Here is a 22,739-nt window from a genome sequence, read left to right as displayed (position 1 = left end):
GCCACATGTTTAGCTTCAAAGTCCAAACTAGCTTTGTCACTTAACAGGCTTGTGGCCTTGGGCAGGTGACTCAGTTTTATTAATGAAAAGGAAATAATCAGAAGGATCCAAAGCTGAAGTAGCCATTATGGGGAAAGGGCTGCTCAGAGCCCTTGAAGGAGAAAATTCTAACCCAGGTTAGGATCGCATCTCCAGGCTCCTGTTCGCACTGTTCTCTCTGCCTGGGATGCATTACTCCAGGGTTCTGGGAGCTGCGTGGAGCCAGAGCTGGGAGGGGCAGGGCCCAGGAAAGTTTCCTGGAGCAGTCTTACCAGGGCTGTATGTATAGTCAACAGTGCCAGTGGAGAGTCAGCTGTACCCTAGGCCCCATTGCTGGGAACTGCACAGCCTGATGGGAAAGGGGTCCAACCCAGCCCAGGGCAGTGGGTAGCACGTGCCTCTGGGTTTTATCTTTACTCGCTCTCACCACTGTCTCACATCGCCAAGATCACAGCAAGTTGTTGCAGCTGGAATGCACACCCCAGCCCCATGCCCATCCCACGCTCCACCCACCTCCTGGTGTAGAAGACCGGAAAGGGGGGGCGGCGGGGCGGGGGCTTCCATTCCACGCATGCCTGTGGAGTCGACTGTGAGCCACGCCCTAGGCCAGCAGCTGACAGTTCAAGTGGAGGGTGGCCAGACTAAGAAATCTGGGGTGCCTCCTAGAGGAGTGACCTCTGAAAGGTAAAGGAGTGTGGTGCCTCTCTTGGGAAAAAGGGGGAGCAGAGCTAGAGTTGGGCCTCTGGAGAGCGAGAGATGCTGAGTAGGCTTAGTGATGGCAGGTGTGGCTACAGTGTCCTGATGTGCAGCGTACTGATGTGACCAGCAGAGGGCGCGCAGGGCACGTAGAATCCCAGCTCTTCCGAGGGAAGCGAGGAGGGAGCTGTAAGTCCCCTGCCTAAACCATGCCCCGGCCGGCCCGTACTCAGCCCAGAGGACCCTGAGGTGAGCCTTTGAACGCCTTAGTTGGGCTTGGCTGATAATGCGGCCCTGCGTCTTTAACCCTCAGCAGGGCATGCTCTCCAACGGCAAGGAGCCCATGCCTTCCTCCAGGTTGAACAGTCACCAAGGGCGGTATGGAGTGGTTGACGAAATGCTCCTGCTTAGGAGTCAGGCAGCCCTGCGTTCAAATCCTTTTGGCAGACTCAGCCTTAGTTTCTTGTATTTGAAAATCTAGGAATTCCTACATCGTAATAGTTGTGCACATGCAACGAGCTGGTGCTTGGAAATCTCTCAGGGGGTCTGGTCCTGATTTCTGCTCAGTAAATGGTAGTTAAAAGGAGACAGAGTCAGGTGTTAAGACCCCAGACTAGGCCTACATTTCCATGCAGGGGTAGGACTGTTTATGGGCCATTTCCTGACATTTATAAAGTTTACAGAGCACCGTGTAAGTTCATCTAAGAGCAGATTCAAAAAGCCTCTGTGTAGGGGGTAAGGTTGGGGGTGAGGGGGTCCTCAGTGACCTAGACAGAGACTGGGCCCTAGATAGGCCCTCGGAGAGCCCACCGTCTGGGGGCAGGGGAGGGGTAAGCAGCCAAGAAGCAAAGGGCTTATGTTTAGCTGCACCTAATCCAGCCCCTGGGCGGGTGTGGCAGTAAAGTTGGGGGGGTCACGACTACTGCTCAGAAAGGCTTTTCAAGGGAAGAGTGTCCCAGACAGAATAAGCAGCAAAATGTAACGGTCTGGAGGTGAAGGGTTAGCCGGGCCGATTAAGACGAGCACTGAGGCTGGGGGCACTGGGGTCGGGTGGAGTTGAGGCAAGATCTGAAAAGTGAGCCCTTTGTGGGCATTTGTACTTAAACACCCTAGACACGGGGGGGGGGGGGGGACGCTAGGAGATCCTTAGACTTGCTAATGGCCACTACGTATGGGGCACTTCCTATGTGCCAAGCGCTGTACAAAGCACTTTAAGTGCATTACTTCATTAAGTCCATAAAACAAAGCAGCTGCTATTGTGATCCCCATTCCCCAGATGAGGAATCCGCGGCTCAGAGATGCGAAGTCCCTCCACACGCCACAGAGCCTGTGAACAGCGGGGCTGAGACGCAGGCCCCTCCTGGGAGCCTCGGTGTTCCCACTGGCAACCTGCGCCAGAGGTCCTCCAGCGACCCCGGAGGTCCTACCGCCCTCGGGACAGGCAAGTGGCCACCGAGACCAGTGCTTGGCATATCACTTTCAATTCCTGAGAAGGTTAAATACCTCCGAGGGGCCCATTGAGGCGGTGGCGGCAAGGGAGGGGGCGACCCGGTGACTTTCAAAGGGGCCTGAATGCGGAGCCAGCCCCTCCCCCCCTCCCCCGAGGAGGGGGCCCTGCTTCCTCCCAGCCTAATGATATTCTGGGCTCAGCCCTAGTCTTTGGCGGCAGTTTAACCCGAGCCGGGGCGGATTTCTTTCTCACTGATCTCAGCTTGACACTCAATTAGCACAAGAATGGGAGGAGGAAGCCTGTGAGAGGCGCCTCCCAGCCTCCCGGGGCGGACGAGGGGAGCCGGCGGGAAGACAAAGGGCAGCGGGCAGGGGGGGCATCCGCGCCCTTGCCTCCCCCTCCGACCCCACCATTGTCTCCCTAGCAGCTTCAGAGCGGCTCAAGGCCGGTGCCTGGGCTGGCCGGCCTGCTGGAGGGGATAGGGGATGGGTCCCAGCCCCTCTTCTGCGTGGATCTCAGGAGGCATTTGGGTGAGACTGGCCCATCGGGAGACAGGAGGGTCAGTGAGTAGGGCCAGTGATCTTGAAGGCACGACAACCTGGAGTGAGGCATGATACTTACGGGTCCGTGAGCAAGCCACCGATTCTGAGCCTCAGTTTTCTCATTTAAAAAATGGGGATATTAATCTGTGCATGTAAAGCACCTGGCAGGTACATAGAGGGCATTAATAATATGTTAAACCGTTATTATTACTAATTAAAAGGTTGAATGGAGTAGGCTCCAGGTCAGGAAAAGGAAGGACTTCCTAAGAGTTAGAGCCGGGCATTCACAGAATGGGCTCATTAGTCCAGAAGTGAGCTACCCATCTCTGGGGCTATACAAGGAAAAACTGGAGACACCCCTGCCTATTGCGGGAGGGATTCCCACTCCTCCTCTTCTGGGAGGCAGGGAATGCCTCTGGCTTTCCCTTGTGCCCTCTCCCTCCCCACCTCTACCTCCCACAATTCCTTTCTATTTGGGTTTAGAGGTGGCTTCATCTGGGAAGCCTTCCCTGATCCCAGGGCTGGATTAGGGACCTCCTCCTGCTTCCATAAGCCCCCACGTTCCCCCTTCGTAACACTGATCTCACTGTGTGGTCCGTTTTTCCCTCTGTGTCTCCTAGAACATCAGCCCCAGGAGGGCAGTGACCCACTGGTTTTGTTCACCACTGTGTTCCCAGCACCAGTACTGGGCCTGCACTTCATAGGTGCTCAACAACTGTCAAATGGATAAAGCTCTTCAAATGCTCCCTAGCTCTCCTGTTCCAGTACAGAGAAGTGGCAGTTCCCAGGGTCAGAGCATATTGGGAACAGAGGCTCTAAGGCCTCTGAATGCCTTCTGGCAAGGCCCTTATCTTGTTGGCAAAGAAAAGCCACTAAATGGCTTTGAGCAGAGGAATGATATGTGTTTATTTGTTCATTCAGCAAGCACTTAACAAAATCCTACCCTGTAGGGTACAAAGCTCCTTACCACAAACTAAGGATCAGAGATGAATCACTTATACTGTTTCTGCCCTGGAGGAGCTGGGTCCAGTGGAAGAATCTTAAAATATTTTTGCTGAAAGGACCTTAAGAGATCATTTGGTCCCAAACTTTTACAGATTGGAGAAACTGAATTCCAAGGAGGTTCCGGAAGTACCGTACCCACACAGCCTGGTGACGGGAGGGCCTCTCCATTTCCACAGCATTCCTTTGAGGACCAGGGCTGTCCTCATTTTGTCAGTGCCCTGAGACAGCGCCTGGTACATTGCAGGGGCTCAGGGCTGTGTATATGTTGAACTGTACAACGAAGCCAAGGCCAGAGAAGCAACAGGTGCAGGGGACAAGTGATGGGGTGGTAGTGGAAGAATGTGGGGTTATAACATCAGCTTAGAAGAGAGACAAATCCAAATACGGTGACTGGATGTAGAAGAGAAGTGAGCACAATATCTAAGGTTTCTTTCTTGGGCGTTTCAGCAGGTGGTAGTGTTGCAGAAAAATCAGAAGGGCAAGAAACCAAGCACCACTCGGAGAGTTGGAGAATTCAGGATTTTTACGCCGGCGGTCCCAGAAGAGCTAGGGCTGTGAAGATCTGGGCCCCAAGCTTAGGGGTAACCTTACTTTTATGGGGCTTATCCACACAGTTACAGTTGGCAGTTGCAGCTGGCATGGGCCGACTGGTTAATTCATCCTCAGGTAGTTACAGAGCCCAGGAGTTGCTAAGGGCTACGGGCAGTTACAGAGCATGAGATTTTCAAATAGGAAATTAGGCAACACATCTGTTATCTAGACAGAACAAGCAAAAGGGAGGGTGAGTCTTCAGCTGATCTTGAGGTCACTTTGCCCTTTAGCCTATGAGGTAAGCACGTCTACAGAAGCAGAGATGATTACAAGGTTAGCCATTTGAGTGGAAAATTCCTCTTCAGCAAGAGTACGTATGAGATGGAGGACACAGGGGAGAGCCTGTTTTAGGGAAAGAGGCACTGTGACAAGAACTCATTTAGCCTTTATTACAACCCTATGAGGTAGATTTATTATCCGCATTTTACAGATGAGGAAACTGAGGCACAAAGATGTGAAGGGACTTGCCAAAACACACAATGAGGAAGTAAGAGAACATGAAGACAAAGCTGACAGTCGAACTCAACCCATTTAACCATTACATCATTCTGCCCTTAACCACCAGGCTACACCCCCATACTCTGCCAACACTGAGTTCAATTTTGGAAGTGTGGTTTAGATACCCCGGGACATCCACTTCACTCCATTTCTGCCCTTGGCTTTTGTAACAGGCTCCAGTGTTCTCCCTATCCTCTTCCTTGTTCCCCTGCAAACCATTCTCCACACTGCAGCCAGAAAGGACATTTTAAAACATAGTTCTAATGTCGCCCCCTCCCAAAACCTTTCAAAGGCCTCCCATTGCTCTTAGAACAGAGACTGAAATTCTTACCTGGTTCACCATGCGTACTTTTGCCCCTGCCCACCTTTCTAGCCTCATCTCTTACTAGGCCCTCTGCTCTCCAATTTCTATCTACCTCTGTTAGTGATCCAGCATGTTCTCTCACCCAGAGCTTCTGCACCTTCTGTTCTCCACACTGGAACATTCCTAGAGGTTCCTCCCCTGACATCTACCTAGTTAATTCTACTCAGGCTTTAGAGTTCAGCTCAAGTCCAGACCAGTCCAGGCCAGTCCTCTTTCTTTTTAAAGTTCCAATAAGTCCAGATCATTCCTTTCGTTTGAGATTTTACGTTTATTAGTAAGACTGGCATGTTTATTTGATCGGGTTAGTTTCCCCCACTATACTGTGAGCGCCCTAAAAGCAGGAACCTCGCCCATCACCACTGCATCCACAGAACCCAAAGCCTGGCACACGGAGGACGTGCAATAAAAATCTGCTGTATGAGTAAAATCCAAGTCGACAGCAAAGGAATTGGTTGGATATTGAGTCGACAGCGCTGGAAATAAATATTAGGGTGAGGCTGCAGCGGGGCGATCACTTACAATTCAAGCGAGAAGGGTAGACGAACTCGCCCAAACGGTGTGCGGACTGAACAGATTTGTATATAATCCAAGATAAACAGTAACATGACTCGCGGCCACTGCACAAAGATGCCAGGGGCTCTCCTCGGCCTAGCTGTGCCTCGTGCAGGTCGCCACCCACGCTGGCTGCCTGAGCCCGATTCCTAAAAGGCAAGACGTGGACAAACTTAAAAAGCCCCATCAGCGCCGGTCACCTTCCCTCTTCCGCTCCGCTCCAAGTCTACCTCCAATAGCTGAGGAGGATGGCTCTCTGGGCACCGCCTCTTCCGTCCGCATGACCGGAAGTGTGGGTGGGAGCGCCGGAAGTTAAAAGGAGTTCCTGTGAGCTCGGCTTCCTCAACATGGCAGCGCCCTTGTCAGTGGAGGTGGAGTTCGGGTGAGTCACAGAGTTGGGGTGCCGTGGGGATGGATTGAAATCGTCGGGCCCAGAACTCCCTTCTTTCTGCCTTGGGGCTTGTCACGACCGAACCTCTGAGGCTCCTGGCGCCTTCCGTGAGTTATGTCATCCTCCTCGGAGGGTCTGAGAGGTTCGGTCTCCCTTGGCGACGAGGCCGTATGTCCGGGAATAGAGGCGCACACCCGGGTATGGAGGTGCGCTTCGGGCACTTCTCGGTGCTCTGCGCCCAGCCGGACTCAAAAGGCGTGACAGTTAGCAGGAGGCTTTCCTACCTTCTTTGCCAGTCCTGTTTTAGACTAGCCCTTGAGTCTGGCGTCTTAGCTCCTGGAACCGAGAAGGACCACCCTTTTCCTGATTCTTTGGGGAGCAAGTTCCACTACACGGTTCTTGAAGCCTTGTTTCTCATGGGATGTGTGGCCAAGACGAGATTCCATTCTTCTCTTTCCCAAAATTTAGGAAAACAGATCCAAACCCCTTTTAGGATGTTTAGTAAATTTGCCGAGTGTTCTCTGCAAATCTCGAGTCAGGTGGAGACAAAGGGATAAATAAGACAGCACAGTGGACTATCCCCAAGATGAAAAGTGCAGGAATTGGGGCACACAAACAATAACTGAAGAAACAGATCAGGGAAGGCATCTCCTCAAGACACTATCTTCTGCCTGCTACCAACAAAAAGTTTGTCGCATAATTTTGGAGTTGAGAGAAATTGCAGAGCTTAGACAGAAGGCAAAGAAGCTGAGACCCAAGAGGTGGGTGGTATAATTTGCAGTCACATGGAAAAGCTGGGACTAGGGGGTGTGTGTCTGTCTGTGTGTCTGTGTGTCTGTCTGAAGATAACAAGCCAAGGCCTATATGAAAGAAAAAGTCCGAAATGAGAATCTAAATGCCTTTCCTTTCCTTCCATTGGATGCCCCCCAGTTTCTTTCATGCTTTCCCTTCACTGGGTAGTCTATTCACCAGTCATTTATTGAGTGCCTACCATGTGCCAGGCAGTGAGCCAGACAAAGGATACAAAGATAAATAGAACTCTGTCCATGCTCTCCAGTGTTCAGGGTTCTGTCTCTAAGAAGAGAGTAGTCTCATGAATGTTAACTGCATTTTAATTGCTGATATTGTCTGGTCCCTTGGATTCAATTAGAACCATACTGGGTTGGACTCCTGACTATTTTGCTTCGCTGACTCTTGGCCCAGCCATGCCCCGCATAGCCTGGAGGATCTAGGAAGATCCCTACTGCTTTGACAGGCCTCAGCAGAGCTGAAAAGGGAGAAGCTGCAGACTGCCAGTGTTAAGGTTTATCTGCAGCCAACTTACCTTTCATTCATTCTGACTGAGTCAGACGTGATATTTGTTAATCGGAAATGTCTCCAGTCTACCAGCTGGCAGCATGGAGAAGTCATGTGAGGAAGATATGGTCCTTGCCCTCCAAGGCTTACAGACTAGCATAATTATCTCTTTTCTGGCCTGACCATCTCTGACTTCGGCCTTCCTTACCCACAAGAGCCTCAGCAAAGCAAGACAACATTCCTGCACCCATTTATTCACCTGCTAGCACCTCTACCTGCAACCACAGTGTCCAATGAGAATCACAGCTTTCCTGGAAGGAGGAGTGCCTGAGATGCATGCCAGACCCAGATTCTTTCTCTTTGTCCTTTTTTTCAGTGCATGTTTTTGCCCCTGGCCTTTCATTTCCTATGTCTCTTAGCAGACTAGACTATCTTCACCCTGAACCTGAGCAGGTCAGGTTTGCAGAGAAGCTGCCTTTCCCGTCATTCTCTCCTTTTTGTCCCTGAGTATCGCCCTGATCCTTGAAGAGTCTGAGTAAGGATTTGGCCTCTTCTCCCTGAGGAGGTGGCCTACCAGCTCTGATAGACTCGCCAGAAGACCTCTCACCCCTTTCTCCTTCTTCTCAGTGACCGGTTCTATCATCCTTTTGTCTTGCCTCTTGAACTGGCCGTAGCAGAGCATTTTCTCAGGTCACATAGGATTCGAAGTATGTAGTGCAGATATGTTTTGTGTCCCTGCGGTCCAGCTGTGTGATTCCCTCCTCCTTTTCCCTTTCTTCCTTCCTGGGTCTGGAAGGTATCGGCAAAGGGAGGTAACGCCACTGAGGCTAGAAAAGAAGTGGGAGAAATGGGCATTTTCACACATGGCAAATTGAGTGCCTGCTGTGTGCCAGGCCCCGTTTTAGGCAGAGCTTACATTCCAGAAGGTAGAGAGGAACTAAATAAACAAAAAAATCTAAAATATAAGATAACAAAATGATAAACTAGAAAAAATAAAGGCAGTTTTGGGAATGTCTGTGCCAGTCACTGATACCAAGAAACACTCCTGCCAAGACTTAGGGAGTGGAAGGAAGATGAGGTATCATCGGATGTAATTCCTCAATTGACTTTGAAGAGTAAATCCTATCAGACGTGAGAGTCTGGCCTCAGTTCTATTCTGGGGCCAAAATAGGCCGCTTGCCTGTCTCCTTGAATCACTCCAGAGGCTGAGCACCCACCTTCCTCCCCTCCAGATGTGCTGATAGCAGGAATGGCAGCCCCTCCCTTGGGGGCTAGTGAACCCAGTGGTGACAAGTCACTCTCTGAGCCAGACTGGTTCTCTCTTCACCCATCTGTAACGGGAAAAACAGCCTCAGCCTCTGAGCCTGGCACCACCAGGTTTGGCCATTCTTGGTTGTTTGCCTGGGTCCCAGTGCCTCCAGCTCCCACCCCTTTTCTCTGACCCCCAATTCCTGAGCCCCTTGCCTGTTGCCCTCCCCCACCCCAGCTGCTGCATGTGCCAACCCCCACCCAGGAGAGAACGAGGCTCTTGGAAGGGGATAAATGGAGGCTCTGTGCGGACTTGCAGCTGAAATGGCCCTACGCACAGCCACAGATGGGCCTCCTCTCCCCCTCCACATTTCTGCATCAACAAAGCGTGACCTTGTTTGGATGACAGTCGCCCCATGTTTCCTCCATGACAATGTTTGCCTTGCCTTTGCCTCCCAGTGGACTGTCTCAGGCCATCTCTGTTCTCTGAAATTGGGAAAGAGTGGTAGGGTGGGAGGCGTCGCGTCCACCGAGTCTGTTAAGGCCTTCTCAGTTAAGATCCACGTGAAGTCTGAGATGGAGTCAGGAGACCCAGAGGGAGAAGCCGTGTGGGGCACTGAAAGAGCCCTGGTGTCCACAGCAGAAGCCCTGGCTTCCTGACTTGGCTCTGAGCATCTCTGCTGCCCCAGCCTTCCCTTAGCCAGGTGCTGGCACACAGAAGTGAACCAAACTCTGCCCTCAAGGGGCTTTCTGATCTTCGAGGAGTCTTGTTTTTTTTCTGCCAAGGCTGGTGGGGCTGAGCAGAAACCAGTTGGGTCTATGGCCATGCCACCCTGAACACGCCGGATCCTATCTGATCTCGGAAGCTAAGCAGGGTCAGGCCTGGTTAGTACTTGGATGGGAGACCACCTAGGAAGACCAGGTGTTGTAGGCGTAAACAAATTAAAAATAAGGGATTGTAAGTTGACAAGTTCCTAGCAAAATGTGAGGTCAACCAAGGGTTGCCTTGCCTAAAAATAAAATAAAATAAGAAATCAGTTGGAATTCAAAGCCTAGTTTGGCCTCTGCCCACATGACCTTGGACAAATTACTTAACCGCTTTAGGCCTCTGCTTCTCCATCAGATAGAGTTAATAATGTCTGCCTCCCTCCCTCCTTCCCTGGGATGCCCTGAGGATGAAATGAGATGTGGAATGTTCTTGTAAAAGGCGATGTTATTGGTAAGCCTGGTGGAGTCTCTTGTTCCAGCACTGCAGCGTGCCCACCAGGCCAGCAGTGGGTGGCACAAGCAGGGACAGTTCAAACTCTCACCTGGCCAGAGGAAACGCCTCGATGCATACAGGGTCTCCAGCATGCCTCATGGTGGCTTTTCAACATTTTTGTAAATGGAAAGACTGAGGCTTGAGAACATAGAGTCACATGCCCAACGTCTGGGCATCAGGCTCAAGTGGACCCTGGTCTCCATCTCGAGGCCAAGAGCTCCAAACCTGAACCTGTATGCTAGGCCACGTCTTGAGAAAGCAGAGAAAACAAGTCTGAAAATTTAGGTACTTGATGTTTGGTAAAAAAAAAATTACTGATATTTTATTTTACCACATCAGGAAGTCACATCTGAGAATCAGTCACTGGTACCCAAGGTGTTCCTGAACCTTGAGCTTCTCGTGCTAGCCCCTGCCTCAGTTTTCAGGCTCAGCTAGGTCATTGCAGGCACTGACCTGGCTGTCTTTCTCTGGCCTTCCTTTGCAGAGGTGGCGCGGAGCTCCTATTCGACGGGGTAAAGAAACATCAGGTCACCTTGCCTGGACAGGAAGAGCCCTGTGAGTATGGCTGTCTGCGCCTCTCTCTCGGGTACACTGGGCAGGAGGTCGCAGGGGTCACTCAGCCCCATTCATGTGAGAATGGGTTGGCTTTCCCTAGCCAGGGGGAACGAGGAAGAGAGGTCACCAGAGCACCCTTTCCCCATTCTCCCTGGGGTCAGCCAGCTTTGTAGGAGGGAGATGGCGCACCATAGTCCTGTAGTCAGACCATCTCTAACTAGAGCGAGAATCCCCTTAGAACTGGAGGCCAGTGACCTCGCCTCTCTGAGCCTTAGCGTTCTTGCCTGTGAGGTGGATGTGATGATCCCTGTCTCTCAGAGTTGCTAGAAGGAGCCTCTGTTGTTAATTAGATGGCAGCAGAGATGTTCTTGTGAAGGTGAGAACTTCCATTGAGACGGGAGCAACGTGGGTGGGCTCACCCTGTGGTAAGAGGGTTTAGATGAGAAGAACGCTCACCCAAAAAGGTTGGAGGAGGGAGTTTGACTAAGGAGGACGGGGGGCTCTCTTCGTTTGTTCATTTGAATACTTACTTGCTCATCTTTCTTTAACAAACATACATTGAGCACTTTCTGTGTGGCAGACCACATACCAGGCACTGAGGTGACAACCATGAACGAGAGCTAGTCCCTGCCTCAAACTGGGGGCCTTGAAGAAGTCCAGCTGGGTAATATCATTGTGGCCTAGCGACAGGGCCTGGCGTCGCGACTGCAGGCGCCCCGCAGCCCTGGCAGTGGAGCCCAGCAAGAGCAGAACGCTCGGGACCCAGGGCCCGTCTCACTGAGGGCTGAGACGCGTTGCGCGGGGAAGAGGGGATCAGTCACGAGGAGGCAGGGGAGCGAGGTTCCTGGAGCTGGGTGGCAGGAAATGGTCAGTGAGGTCTGACAGGATTCTTCTGGAACTGGACAAGTATCTGCCAGGAATCCAACAGTTATTACCGAAATTCACTGGCTACCAATGCTGTCCCTGACCCTCCCTGGGGCTGGAGAGCAGTGGCACGGGGAGGGTCTGTGTGCCACGTGCAGAGGCTGGGGGACACTCACCAAGGAACAGGGCACTGCCCCCCCTCCCCGAGCTGGCAGTTGGCGTGAGGCTGGGGTTAAATGTCGGGATTGTGGGATTGTGTCTGTCCCTGGTGGGAGAAGACCAGGGCTGATAAAGGTGACTATTTCTTAGTTTGACAGATGACCACACAGCCTTGGGAGAGAACAAGGGGCCCTTAGAAGAAGCCTCTCAAAGACCTACCTAGGAAGTTATTAAAATATAACAAGTTATGCTTTCCTTCCCCCTGCGTTTGTTTGGCATAAATGTCTCCAAGTTTAATACTTCCAGTCCCTTTCATTCATTCATTGTCTAAATACTCACCAAGTGCCGGATTTAGAAGTGCTTTATCCTTTCCTGTAGTGGGCGCATACTTTTTGAGGGGCTCCCTTGTGCTGGGCGTGGTGTTAGTTGCTGAGTATTGGGTGGCGAACATAACAGATGATAGTTCTCGCCCTCACGGAGCTTACAGAGTCATGGAAGCCCAGCCAGGCGACAGACAAGTAAACACGTGCCTGTAAAATAAATTTAAAAAAAATTTTTTTAATTAAAAAAAAATCACATGCTTGTATAATTATAACTGTACAAGTGATATTGGCTGGCATGAGAACAGAAGGGTGCTTTGAATGCGACAACGGGTGGTAAGGGTCGGCCTCTTTAAAGAGGTGCTTGGAGGCCGAGGCCAGAATGGCGAGAAGGAGCCGGCCTGATAAATCGGAGGGAGCGAGGAGGCGCATGGGGCCTGTTCCAGGCCAAGGGGATCGCTCCTGCGAAGGCCTGGAGTAAGAGGCCTTAGGGTGGCCGAGGAACTAATGGAAGGCCAGTGTCCTAAAGGGCACAGACTGAGTTCGGCATGGTAGGCAAAGCCCCAACTGGTTGTGCAAATAATTGTCACAAATTCCTAGGTGGTGGCTATCGTTTTTATTCCCGTTTTAAAAAGTGGAAACCCAAACTCAGAGATGTCAAGGGGCTTATTCCAAGTCATACAGTTATTTAAATGGCAGAGCTGGGATTCAGAACCAGATTTCAGGTTCTTCAGAGTCCTTGCCTGCCGCCACTAACTCATCATCATTTATCCCAAGAGGCTCCCTGAATCACATAACATATCACATCTGCTAGGTACTTTCTGGGACATTCAACAGCTATTTTGATTTTCATAATCACCCCAGTAGATATTTTCTATCATCAAGGCAACCAAACTTGAGAGAAAGAGAAAGTGGGGTGACCTCTCCAGAGTTGTGCAAGTGGGGAGTCTGGGCTAAGACCCAGAGTTTTGATCCCTCATTCTCCACCTGCTACTTATAGGCCAGGTTGTGGGGGAGGGGGGACGCCTATCCTCCGCCCTCTGGGATGAAAGGGAAGGAAGCAGGGGAGAGAAGCTGAAAGGGCCCCTTTTCCCAGTTTTCGAGGCGTTGGCTATGACACTCTACCTCTGGTTCCTATTTTGGCCCTGCTGTGCCCAGAGGCTTGGGTCACATTGCAGCCGTAAGCTGGTCGGCAGCTGCCAGGCCTTACCCTGGCACACGGGAGCCCAGCAGTTGCCGCTGGGAGAGTCTTACTCTTTGCCCAAGCCTGTGCCCAGATCTGTTGTCTGGCAGCCTTCCCAGCCCAGGGGCTGCCACTTGGCCCAGCAGGTCTTGGAGACTCCAGCAGAGAAAATAGCAGCCATAAGATTATGGACTGTGACAAGTCACCCAAACAAGGGGACTCCAGGGCCCTGGGTCCTGGGCCAGGGGAGAGTGTCCAACCTGGCCAACTTGAGAGAAGAGGAAGGGCAAGGCCGAGGGGCGAGGAGCCCTGGTGCAGCGCCACGTGCTTCCGCGAGCCTCCGTTTTCCCATCTGTAAAACGGGAGGTTGGGCCAGATTTCCTTTTCACTCAGCAGGTTATCCGACATGTACAGTTTGGAAATGTTGCTTCCAGAGCTACGTTTATAATTCTGGGAGACAGGGCATGCTGACCCGGGGGGAAGTTGTACGTGTAGGGGGGACCTCTTGATAGCCGTGTCCCTGGAACGGGCCATCTCCTTGATTGGCTGGGGTTGGAGGCACCCACCAGCTTTGGGTCTTGTGGCCCCCGGGGTCTGGCTTTTATGTTTCAGGGATTCTTTCAACTCAAGGCTTCCAGCCCGTGGTCGGTCAGTGGCCTGGAGCAAACCCAAACAGTCGAGGGGACAGACTGTCCCAGCAAGGGCGGTACCTGCCCCGGCCCCCAGCAGGAGCCGTGTCTGCCTCACCTTGCCCTGCCCGCTTCCTCCGCCCCGCCATTGTATTAAAGGGAGGCGAGGCGCTGGCTCCCAGCGCTTTAAACTGCTTAGCATGCGTTTCACAGCCTCGCTGGGGCCAGCTGTTCCTTTCTCTGCTCGGGGCCTGTTTGCTGATCCCGTCCCCACTGCCCTCCTCTCCCCTCCACCCCTCCCAGTCCCTGTGCAAAATTGCTTTTGAAAAGATCCACTTTCTGCTTAATTAAACAATGAGGAGCGTCCCTTCGCACATCTGTAAACCTCCTTCTGAGGCCAGTTTAGCCCACAAACTGCTCCATTCTTACCCCCATTCACTTGTAAATGGACCCTCTGATGTTCCCTCTACCCTCTCTTCGCTTTTACTCCCCCCTTCCCAGCTCTTTCTTTTCCCTTTTCAGCGAAGGCCTGGGGTGGGCTCCCAGAGGAGCCTTGTCTTGGAGCCTGGTGGACTTGGTGCGGACAGGAGTGGCTTAACCTATGGAAGAGGAGACTCGGGGGGATCCGTCTCTCCCAAATCTGCTGGGCGGGCATGGGGAAGAGGGAACACATTTGTTGGTGCGGTCCCCGTGGACCAACCAGGCTCGGTGGGAGTGACAGGAAGACAGATTTCTGGTTGGGAGAAAAGCTCCCGCAGGAGCGTTCAGAGAGAGGCTGCGTGAAGGGCAGTTGCAGCTGGGACTCCATATCAGATAAGACCTTGAGATTGTTCTCTTTCAGCCTGAGAAGCTTGGATTGACACCGTTGGGGGCCTTGCCACAGTGGGTGGTCATTGTCTCCAAACAAGGACAGTCCACTGGGGAGAGGGATTTTGGCAGGAGCCTTCGTAGGTTCTCTCTAAGGGGCATGCATGGTGCCCGTCGTCAGCAGCCTTTAGGAGAAGAAGGTTCTGGTAGCCCAGAGGATAAAGCATCCTGTCACTGGACAAATGTTTGTCCTGTGTGTTTAGCACTGCGCTGGGTCTACCGCTGCCCTTATGCCCAAATCCTCAGCAGTCTTTGGAGGTTGGATTATTATCCCCATTTGTCAGATGATGACACTGAGACTTAGAGAGGTGAGGTGACCTACCCGAGGCCACCTAGCATGCAGTTTTCAGCTCCAGCATCCAAACTCTTAACCATTCCTCTATGGAGCAGCAGCTCCCATCACTTGCTCTTCCCCAGATGGGCAGGCCAAGTCCCAAGGCTTCCTGCCCTGGAAGCCTTTTATCAGGGTGCGCTTGTCCCTCTTCTGGGGCCGCGTGCCCAGGGCAGTCTGGCCTCCAGTACCCATGGCCTCAGAATGTGATTTCTTCCACCCGGGTTGTCCCGGAGCATCTTAGGCATCCGAACATAGACAGTGGAGGGGAGACCCCATTACCACTCTCCCAGTTCCTTCATTTTCTCATTTTCTCTCTGACTTCTGATGGAAAGGTAGTGAATCCCACAGAAAACCTCTCAACACTGCCCGATTAAAGGTGACTGGCTGTAACTTACCCTCCAGAGCAATACGAGCACATCCACAGGGTGCCAGGCCCCTGGGCAGAGTTTATGGAAGCTCACGTCATCAACAGAGGGGACAGGATACAGGTTCTTCTTCTGAATCGCAAAAGAGTCACAGCACAGTGCCAGGAGCTTCATATGCATCATCTCATTCGATCCCACAACAGCTCTCTGAGGGTTTCTTACTATCCCCATTCGCAAAGAATGGGGCTCGTGGAATTCCCAACCCAGGGCCTGTAACTAGGAAGCAGTGGAGCTGAACACAGAGCTGGGGGTCCCTGCTTTCAGCCTGCCTTCTCTCTCCAGTCGTCCACATGTTCGGCAAACATCTGGAGGGAGGGGCAGGATGCTGTGTGGAAGGTTCTATGCTGTGTTCCGTGGCCTGTGCCAAGTCCAAAGAACATACTCTAGTAATGGTGACTCCACACATTCGAGCTAGATCTTGATACATGTGTCAGGGCAGAGAAACAGAGAACACGGGCCAGGGCAGTATGGGTTCTGCGCCCTCGGAGCACACATTCGGGAAATACCCCTGGGATGCACGAGGAGGCAGAGCCCTCTGCCAGAGCAGGCCCCTTCTCAAGGCCCCCCCCCACATGCCCTGTAGGATCTGGTCCCTGGCCATCTACTTCTTGGGCTCATCTGGTGATGAGCTTCTTGCCTTCTCTGTTCTGTTACTTTGAACCTGCCAGTTCCATCCTGCCCCAGGTCTTCCCATATGTCCTTTCTTCTGCCTGGAGTGTTCTCCCATCCTACCCACTCATCCTTCAGGCCTCAGCTTTTCCTGACCCCACGCAACTAGTAAGTAATGTCTGGCTCCCCTGCTGGGCTGTTAATGCCAATGAGGGCAGGCTCTATGTCCATCTTGCTCACCGCCATCTCCCTAGCACCTGCACGTACTACTCACTCAGTAAATAATTACCTTACGAATTGCTTGGGATCCCAGGAGGGAAGCCACCCTCAGTCACAGTGGAAAGGCCGTAGGACGCAGAGGGGGAAGGCAAAAGTGAGATTCCCCAGAGCCCTCCCCAAGCCACCAGCCCCTGACTCTGCTTAACCCTTCCTCCTCCCCGGCAACTTTGGAAGCGGGCCATCTGGCTTGGAGGCCATTTGCATATTGTCTGGGCCTCCGCAAGCCTGGCAAGATGTCCCTGGGGGTGTGTTTCAGGCCAGGCCGAGTGGCCCTTGCAGCCTGCGAAGGGAGCCTTGAGTTCCAGCTCTCCCCACCGCCAAATCCAGGCATGGGGGAACAATACAGATGATGATGCAGTGGCCTCACCATGGTAACAGGCTGTCGAGAATGTGGGTAGGCCTGGGGGGCCCAGAGGAGGGAGGGAATGACCTCAGCAGAGAGGAGCATCATGATAAATGAGCCAGCACCGGCAGCAGACTCACCCCCGGCCCACCCCTCTGGGACTCCGTGATGGTACCATCACTCGCATGACCCCGACGTGACCACTGGCCGCCACCACCACCCCCGCAGCCCATCCAGACTGGACTAGAAGTCCCCTGATTTTCCCCAGCTGGGTCTGGTTCTGTATAGGCCGGCTAGGGCCGTAGAGGTGCAGCTGGTGGCCTTTAGGCCAGGCACCGCGCGGTCCCTCGCAGCGTCTCCACACACACAGGCGGAACCTGTCTGCCAGGGCTGGCTGATGGATGTGTCAGACCCCGGCAGCTCGATCGAGCGGCCAGAAGATGTATGAGCTGGCGGCCCACCAGACAGTGCCAAGATGGAGGCCAAGGAGAAGCCTCTGAAACCCAGGCCTCAGAGGAGGAACCCAGCCAGGAGTCCAAGTGGACTGCAGCTAGCCGGAGGCGACACTCCCGCCCCCTGCCCACTCCAGGGACCCTGAGAAATCCAGTCCGCTAATTAAAAGTAGGAATTCAAATTGAAAGGTGGCAGTCTCTGTCCATGGACACTTTGCCCATAGCCCTGTGCTCTGCTGGCATATGACCCAGGGAAGTTGGCATGGGACAGAGTGAACCAGCCTATTCAGCCTGTGCCTTCCAGGAGGGTGGTATATAGGCCAGTGAGAGGGCCTTAAAACACTGCCCAGGGCTGGTACCGTGCGTATGACACGCTGCTGGACTCAGTGCCCGAGCAGCCTTCCCATCACCTACATGCCAGAACTGACTAGGCGGAGAACAAGGCCCCACCTGGGCCTTCTCCGGCCTAGCCCTCGAGCTTTGTCTCAGGCATGAGTCCAGGACAGCCAACCCCTCTGAGACATCAACTTGGGTGGGGGTGGCTAGCCCTAGGCCCCTACTGGCTTTTCAGAGACGACTTGTCTCTCCAGAGCCTTCAGTCCTCAGGTCGTCCCAGGGGGAGAGGGAACTCGGGAAGCCTCAGCAGACAGTCTGTTTGAGGAGTGGGTAGTCGAGAGCTATATAGCCTTTGAGGAGTTTATAGAGCCAGGTTTCCATGCGTTATCACCCGGGTTCCTGTTCCTAGGAAGGAGAGGTGACCCTGGGGACGGGTGACTCTTAGCCTCCACAAAGAGCTTGGTGGCTGTCCCCGAACCACAAAGCAGCAGATCTCAAGAGTCCAGCTGAGCAGGAGAAGCCCTTCAACCCTGGACCTCTTGCCTCTTCAGGGTGGCTGTCCCCCCCAGCTCTGGGGGCTCTGTGGAGGGGGCAGTGATTTGTCAGTGTCTCTAGCTGGTGAAGGATCCTTCTCTCCTTCTGCTGGAGGAAATTAACTGATGTTATCAGCTCAGCAATTGTTTTTCTTCCCTCACAAAGGAAATATATGCAGACCCCTCTAAGAGCAAAGCAGAATCCTCTCCATCGGGACTGGCTAGAGAGATAAAAGTGGAGGGAGCGGTCCGCGGCCCCCGCCAAAGCCGATCTGTGGCAGGGTCAGACTGTCTCCCAGGGCTTGTGGGGGTCTGCCTCCCAGTCCCTTCAGACGTGACTTCCTCCCGCCGTCTGCCCTGAGCCCCTATTGCCACTTTAAGCCTGCAGCAGTGCTAGGTGCCACTTCTCTCTGAAGACCTCTCTTGCAGGTCACTGGCCTCTGTTGACCTGTTTTCTCTCCTTGGGAATGCACAAGTTCAGGGCGCATGGCAGTCTGGTCTGAAGGAGGCCCTCTGGGCCCCATGTTCACCTCCTTCTGGTCCAGGCGAGGTTTTGGGGGTCAGGAGTCATCTGGATTTGACAGTAGTTTGGTCTCTGCCTTCCTCTCCAGGGGACATCCGGAACCTCCTTGTCTGGATCAAGAAGAATTTGCTGAAAGAGCGACCCGAGCTCTTCATCCAGGGAGACAGCGTGTGAGTCCCTTTCCTCCCTCCCCTGAGGAGGGTGGCCGGAGGGAAGGGGATCTGGGCCCCTGGCCTTGCATTCAGCCACCGTCCCGTTGTCCCCGTTATCGTCCCCTCACCCTCTGAGGAAAGAGCTGCTGTCCAGTTTTCTTGGAAGCATGCCGGATTGTTGGGAATCTTTTAAAAGCCCGGGCCAGGCGACTGGTAAAGTCCTCAACAAACCTGGATTCCTCCTTTAGGTTGCCACGGACTTGCTGTGGAACCTGAGGCGAGTTACTTCCTTCTCTGGGCCTCAGCTACTGTCTCTGCACAGAAAGTACAAAGGAAAGAATGCCGCCTGGGGCCCCTTCAGTCCCTCGACAGTCTTGGATGTGTTAACCCATAGAACTTTCTGACGTGATGGAAATGTTCTTTATCCGTCCTGTCCAGTATGGTGGCTGCTAGACACAGAAGGCCGTAGAACCTTGGACATGTGGCCAATGTGAATGAAGAGCTGAATGTTCAATTTTATTTAATCGCAATTTAATTTTGAATGTGGCTAGTAGGTACCATATTGGACAGCGCCGGTCTAGGTCCCAGGGCGTTACTGTGTGCACGTGCATACACGCGTGCAAATTCGTGCTCACTGGGGACGCCCCTACCCCCAGCCCAAAGCTTCTGTACCTGTCCCAGGCCCGGCTCAGCCTCCTAGGCAAGGAGCCAGGTTCCATGTGCCAAGAAGTCACTTCTACAACAAACACAGTGTAATGTGTGAAAGTGGCGGGCAGAGCATTTGTGGGACTCGTTCATCTGCCTTGAAGCAGAGGCCACCATCCGGTCCTGAGGGCTAAGGCTGCCATCCAGCCCCTGGCGCAGGTCATGGTCTGGTAGCCATGGAGGCCCCCCCAAGGACAGCAGTGCTCCTTGGGCCACTGCCAGCAGGAGCCGGGCTAAGGTCCCTGTGCTTACGTTGGCCTGCCCTGCCTGACATCAGTAGTGCTGCCCTTGGGCATCCAGGTGCCCTGAGCCTGGGCAGCCTTCCCTGCCTTGGAGGAGCTGAGACAGCCCCCTCTCCAGACAGGCAGGCAGGAGGCCGGGGAGAGTGAGGTTGGAACCCTGGAAAAATATGCCGCCGCCAGTGGTTGTCGCCACCAGCCCTGGCGAGCAAGCACCGCACACACACCATCCATCTCCTCCAGGCCTGTGGGGAAGGCGCTGGCATTTACCCCGTTTGCAGTTGAGGAAACTGATGCTCTGAGAAACAAAATGACCTGCGCATAGTCTGGGAGGTGACGCTGGAGTTTATATCCGTTTCCCATCTGGCCCCTAGACCATGACTACCTGATCTGGTTTCCTTTAGACTCAGACTGTTACCTCTACTTCCTGGGAGATCTTTAACCAGAACTTCCGGAGGAAGGGCTCCCACCACCCTCTCCTGCAGCCCAAACGCCTAAGCCTCTCCACCCTGCTGCTGACAGCCCTTCCTTCCCTGCTACTCACCACCATCTTTCCCACAGGCGGCCAGGAATTCTTGTGCTGATTAACGACGCCGACTGGGAACTGCTGGTCAGTGCCTCTGGGGACATCCCTCCCCCAACCCCTGCCCTCACTGCTTTAGTAGCAAAGCCTTGGGCCTTTCATCATGCCCAAAGAGGGGGACTGGGTAATCCTCCGTCCCACTCTAGCCCCCAGACTGAGGCTCTTCAAGTCTCCCACCGCGAGTGAGGAAGGAAAGGATGGCTGGGGGAGGTGGTGCGCTCTCCTCCATCCTGGGCGTTTGCAAACGAAAGTATAGGGAACCCGGTTTTCTGGTAGATTCTGTCGTTCTCTCCCAAAGCAGCCCAACCTTCGCCCCCCACCCCCACCCCTCGCGACACCTGGGGGCAAACTGGAAAAGTGGCCCTCAGAGTCTTGTCCTCGTTTCTCTCCTGGACCAGGGTGAGCTGGACTACCAGCTTCAGGACCAGGACAGCGTCCTCTTCATCTCCACCCTGCACGGCGGCTAAGGGGCCCTCTGTGCCTGGGCGCCCTTGGGGGGCAGAGAAGAGAACAATCAGACGTCCCCTTGGGCCCTTCTTCCAGGTCTCCCTGTCCCCCTTGTCTGCTTTCTTCCCTGCTCTGTCCCCTGAGCTCCCTCCAGGCAGGGAAAAGAGGCCAGGTGCTAAAAATGAGCCTTTCTCAGACACGTGGGCAGGGAAGCATGCGGGCGGGCGCCTGAGCCCGGCGTGCCCTCTCCCAGCAGCTGAGGCGGGGGAGGGCGCCCCTTTGGCTTGTCAGTAGTGGAGGAGGGCTCTGCAGCCAGGTGACCCAGCTGCCTTCCACTCCTGTGTCTCAGTCTAAACGCTGAGTGACCACTGACGAGGCACTCCAGCTCCGGGTCGGCGTCTTCACGGGGAAGATGAATGGTCCCGAATGGCTGACGGGAGGCCCCTCCCTTTTCAAACGTTGGAGGAGTTTCGCCTCAGTTTCCCCATCTGGACAGCAGAGCGCTCTGCCTGTCCCCCACTGATGTCATTATGGAACCCCAGCTGGGGTCCCCTATTCAGTGCTGACCCCCTCCCCCCCCACCCAGCAGCTGCTCTTCCAACCACACTCCTCCTCCTGCTCCCCCCACCCCATTCCCAGCCCTTGACCCTGACTGGCCTTCCCCCCCACAGGCCACCAGATGGGCTCCTGAGACCCTCCCCCAGCAAAAGGCTGACTGCAGCTCATTCTAGAGAGAAGGAGACAGTAGGCTTAACCTTGGACTGGTGAATAGAGGCCCAGGGGGGTTGGTGTGCCTCAGTTTCCTCCTCAACAACAACTGAATATAGTATCTGAAAACTGGTGTGGTACTTGATGGCACAGATGTAGACTTTTATCTTCCCACCTTCTGCAGGAAGCAGGATCAGGGCAGGTGGCACCTGGTAGGCAGGATGGTTCACCCCTCCTCCCCCATCCCTTCTGGAAGTCTTGGGGCTTCCGTGTCTGCCACAGCTGGCCTTGGGCAAATAAAAGACTAGGTTGTTTACTAGCCTTGCCTGGAGCTTTATCCTTAGAATCCAGGGACACCCCACATCCTCCCAGCCATGGTCTCTGGTCCAACCTCTCTGCCCTCTTGTCTAGGGCTTTTAGAGCTGCCCTTCACCCAAAAAAATGGAACGGAGTTGAAACCCAGACCACCCATCCTGTCTGGGAAGGGGTGATCTGATAGGGCCATCTGGAGAAGGGGGCGGCAGAGCCAGTCTGTCCTGACCAGTGTGCATCCCAGGACACTTCCCTACCCGTTCATGACCAGGCTTTGTCCCACTAGCTGCAGCCAAAAGCCCCAGAACCCAGAACGGGGTGACACAGATGAGACTGCTGAGCCCCTCCTCCTGGTGAGCGGGAGAAAAGCTTTGCTTGCTGGAGGGATGGCTCAAAAGTAAAAAAATTAGGGCATCAATATCATCCTGCCCGAAACGTTTTTCATTAAATATCAGTAATTTAAGGTGGAATTTCTCTTACTCTTTTGGGATGAAGGTGGCAAATGGTTGTCCCAGCAGTGTGTGGGAGATGTGTGTGTAAGAGTCTCAAGGCGTAGAGCACCCTGGCTGGTAAGCTGCTCTCCAGCTCTCTGGGTATGTGTGTGGGTGGGGGCTGCCATGTTGGGGTTACAGATTAAGGCCAGTGTTGGGGTCCAAGTGCTGTCTAGGGAGGCTGTATGACCATCCCACATTGGGTGCTGAGGTCAAGGTCTCCATGGTAGGGAACAGTGCCAATTTGAAATGGCCCCCTACAACCTCACCTTGGAAGATTGGCCTGTCCCTTGATCCCTGTAACCTGGAGGTCCCTCCCTGCCTCCAGCCCTACTGGAGTGATCTGTTGTCCCACCCAGGGTCCCAAGCCCTAAAGACTGGGCCTGAGGATTCCTTTCCCACCCACACTGGGGCAACGGGGGCTGGTACGGAATATCCGTTCCACCTCTGCACCCCAGTTCACGCGGAGCAGTAGGGCAGAGGATGTACTAGGAAAACCAGGTTCTCCGAGGCAGGAGGGGATGCCAGTGCCAAGGCGGAAATTGTCCAGGGCCAGGGGCCACAGCGTTCTAGGTCATTTTCAGCCCAGAGTCCTTAGGTCAGGGACAGGTGACCTAGGCTCAGCCCCAGCAATGCCCAACTGCTGCTCCCCCCTCCCCCAGGCAACTCCTCACCCCCGCTCGTGAGGAAATAAACAAATAAATAAACCCCACTATATCCGAAGATTTGTCTTTAATGAAAAGGATTCATTTGTCCAA

The 22,739-nt window shown here is 53.7% G+C and overlaps 1 protein-coding gene and 1 pseudogene across 4 annotated transcripts; both read left to right on the top strand.

The window, feature by feature from the left end:
- The first annotated feature begins 595 nt into the window (after positions 1-595).
- On the top strand, positions 596-22,704 carry URM1 (ubiquitin related modifier 1). Of its 4 annotated transcripts, none has more exons than XR_004956266.1 (6): positions 596-723; positions 10,418-10,488; positions 18,433-18,514; positions 20,002-20,050; positions 20,422-20,566; positions 21,142-22,704. XR_004956266.1 is itself a non-coding variant. In XM_036238934.1 (5 exons), exons 1-5 carry the CDS (start codon positions 611-613, stop codon positions 20,488-20,490), a joined length of 384 nt encoding a protein of 127 aa, XP_036094827.1. In that variant the 5' UTR covers positions 596-610; the 3' UTR covers positions 20,491-20,638. The 4 variants fall into 4 exon arrangements, 2 of the variants coding, with proteins under 2 accessions (XP_036094827.1, XP_015981731.1); XR_004956265.1 differs by having other exon boundaries at positions 20,820-22,704; XM_036238934.1 differs by lacking the exon at positions 21,142-22,704 and having other exon boundaries at positions 20,422-20,638.
- LOC118600682 lies at positions 9,488-9,606 on the top strand (annotated as a pseudogene).
- Positions 22,705-22,739: the final 35 nt, after the last annotated feature.

The sequence above is a fragment of the Rousettus aegyptiacus genome, unplaced genomic scaffold, assembly GCF_014176215.1.
Source record: "Rousettus aegyptiacus isolate mRouAeg1 unplaced genomic scaffold, mRouAeg1.p scaffold_m13_p_3, whole genome shotgun sequence".
Classification (NCBI taxonomy): domain Eukaryota; kingdom Metazoa; phylum Chordata; class Mammalia; order Chiroptera; family Pteropodidae; genus Rousettus; species Rousettus aegyptiacus.
Note: the sequence above shows the minus strand (reverse complement) of the source record. Positions and strands in the feature narration are given on the sequence as shown.

What these genes read in the sequence shown, in the direction of transcription:
- URM1 (XM_036238934.1), top strand. Translation starts at nt 611, where the DNA reads ATGCCTGTGGAGTCGACTGTGAGCCACGCCCTAGGCCAGCAGCTGACA. An exon ending in TTCATCCAGGGAGACAGCGT is followed by an intron (nt 18,515 to 20,001) that starts GTGAGTCCCTTT and finishes TCTTTCCCACAG; the next exon opens with GCGGCCAGGAATTCTTGTGC. An exon ending in ACGCCGACTGGGAACTGCTG is followed by an intron (nt 20,051 to 20,421) that starts GTCAGTGCCTCT and finishes CTCCTGGACCAG; the next exon opens with GGTGAGCTGGACTACCAGCT.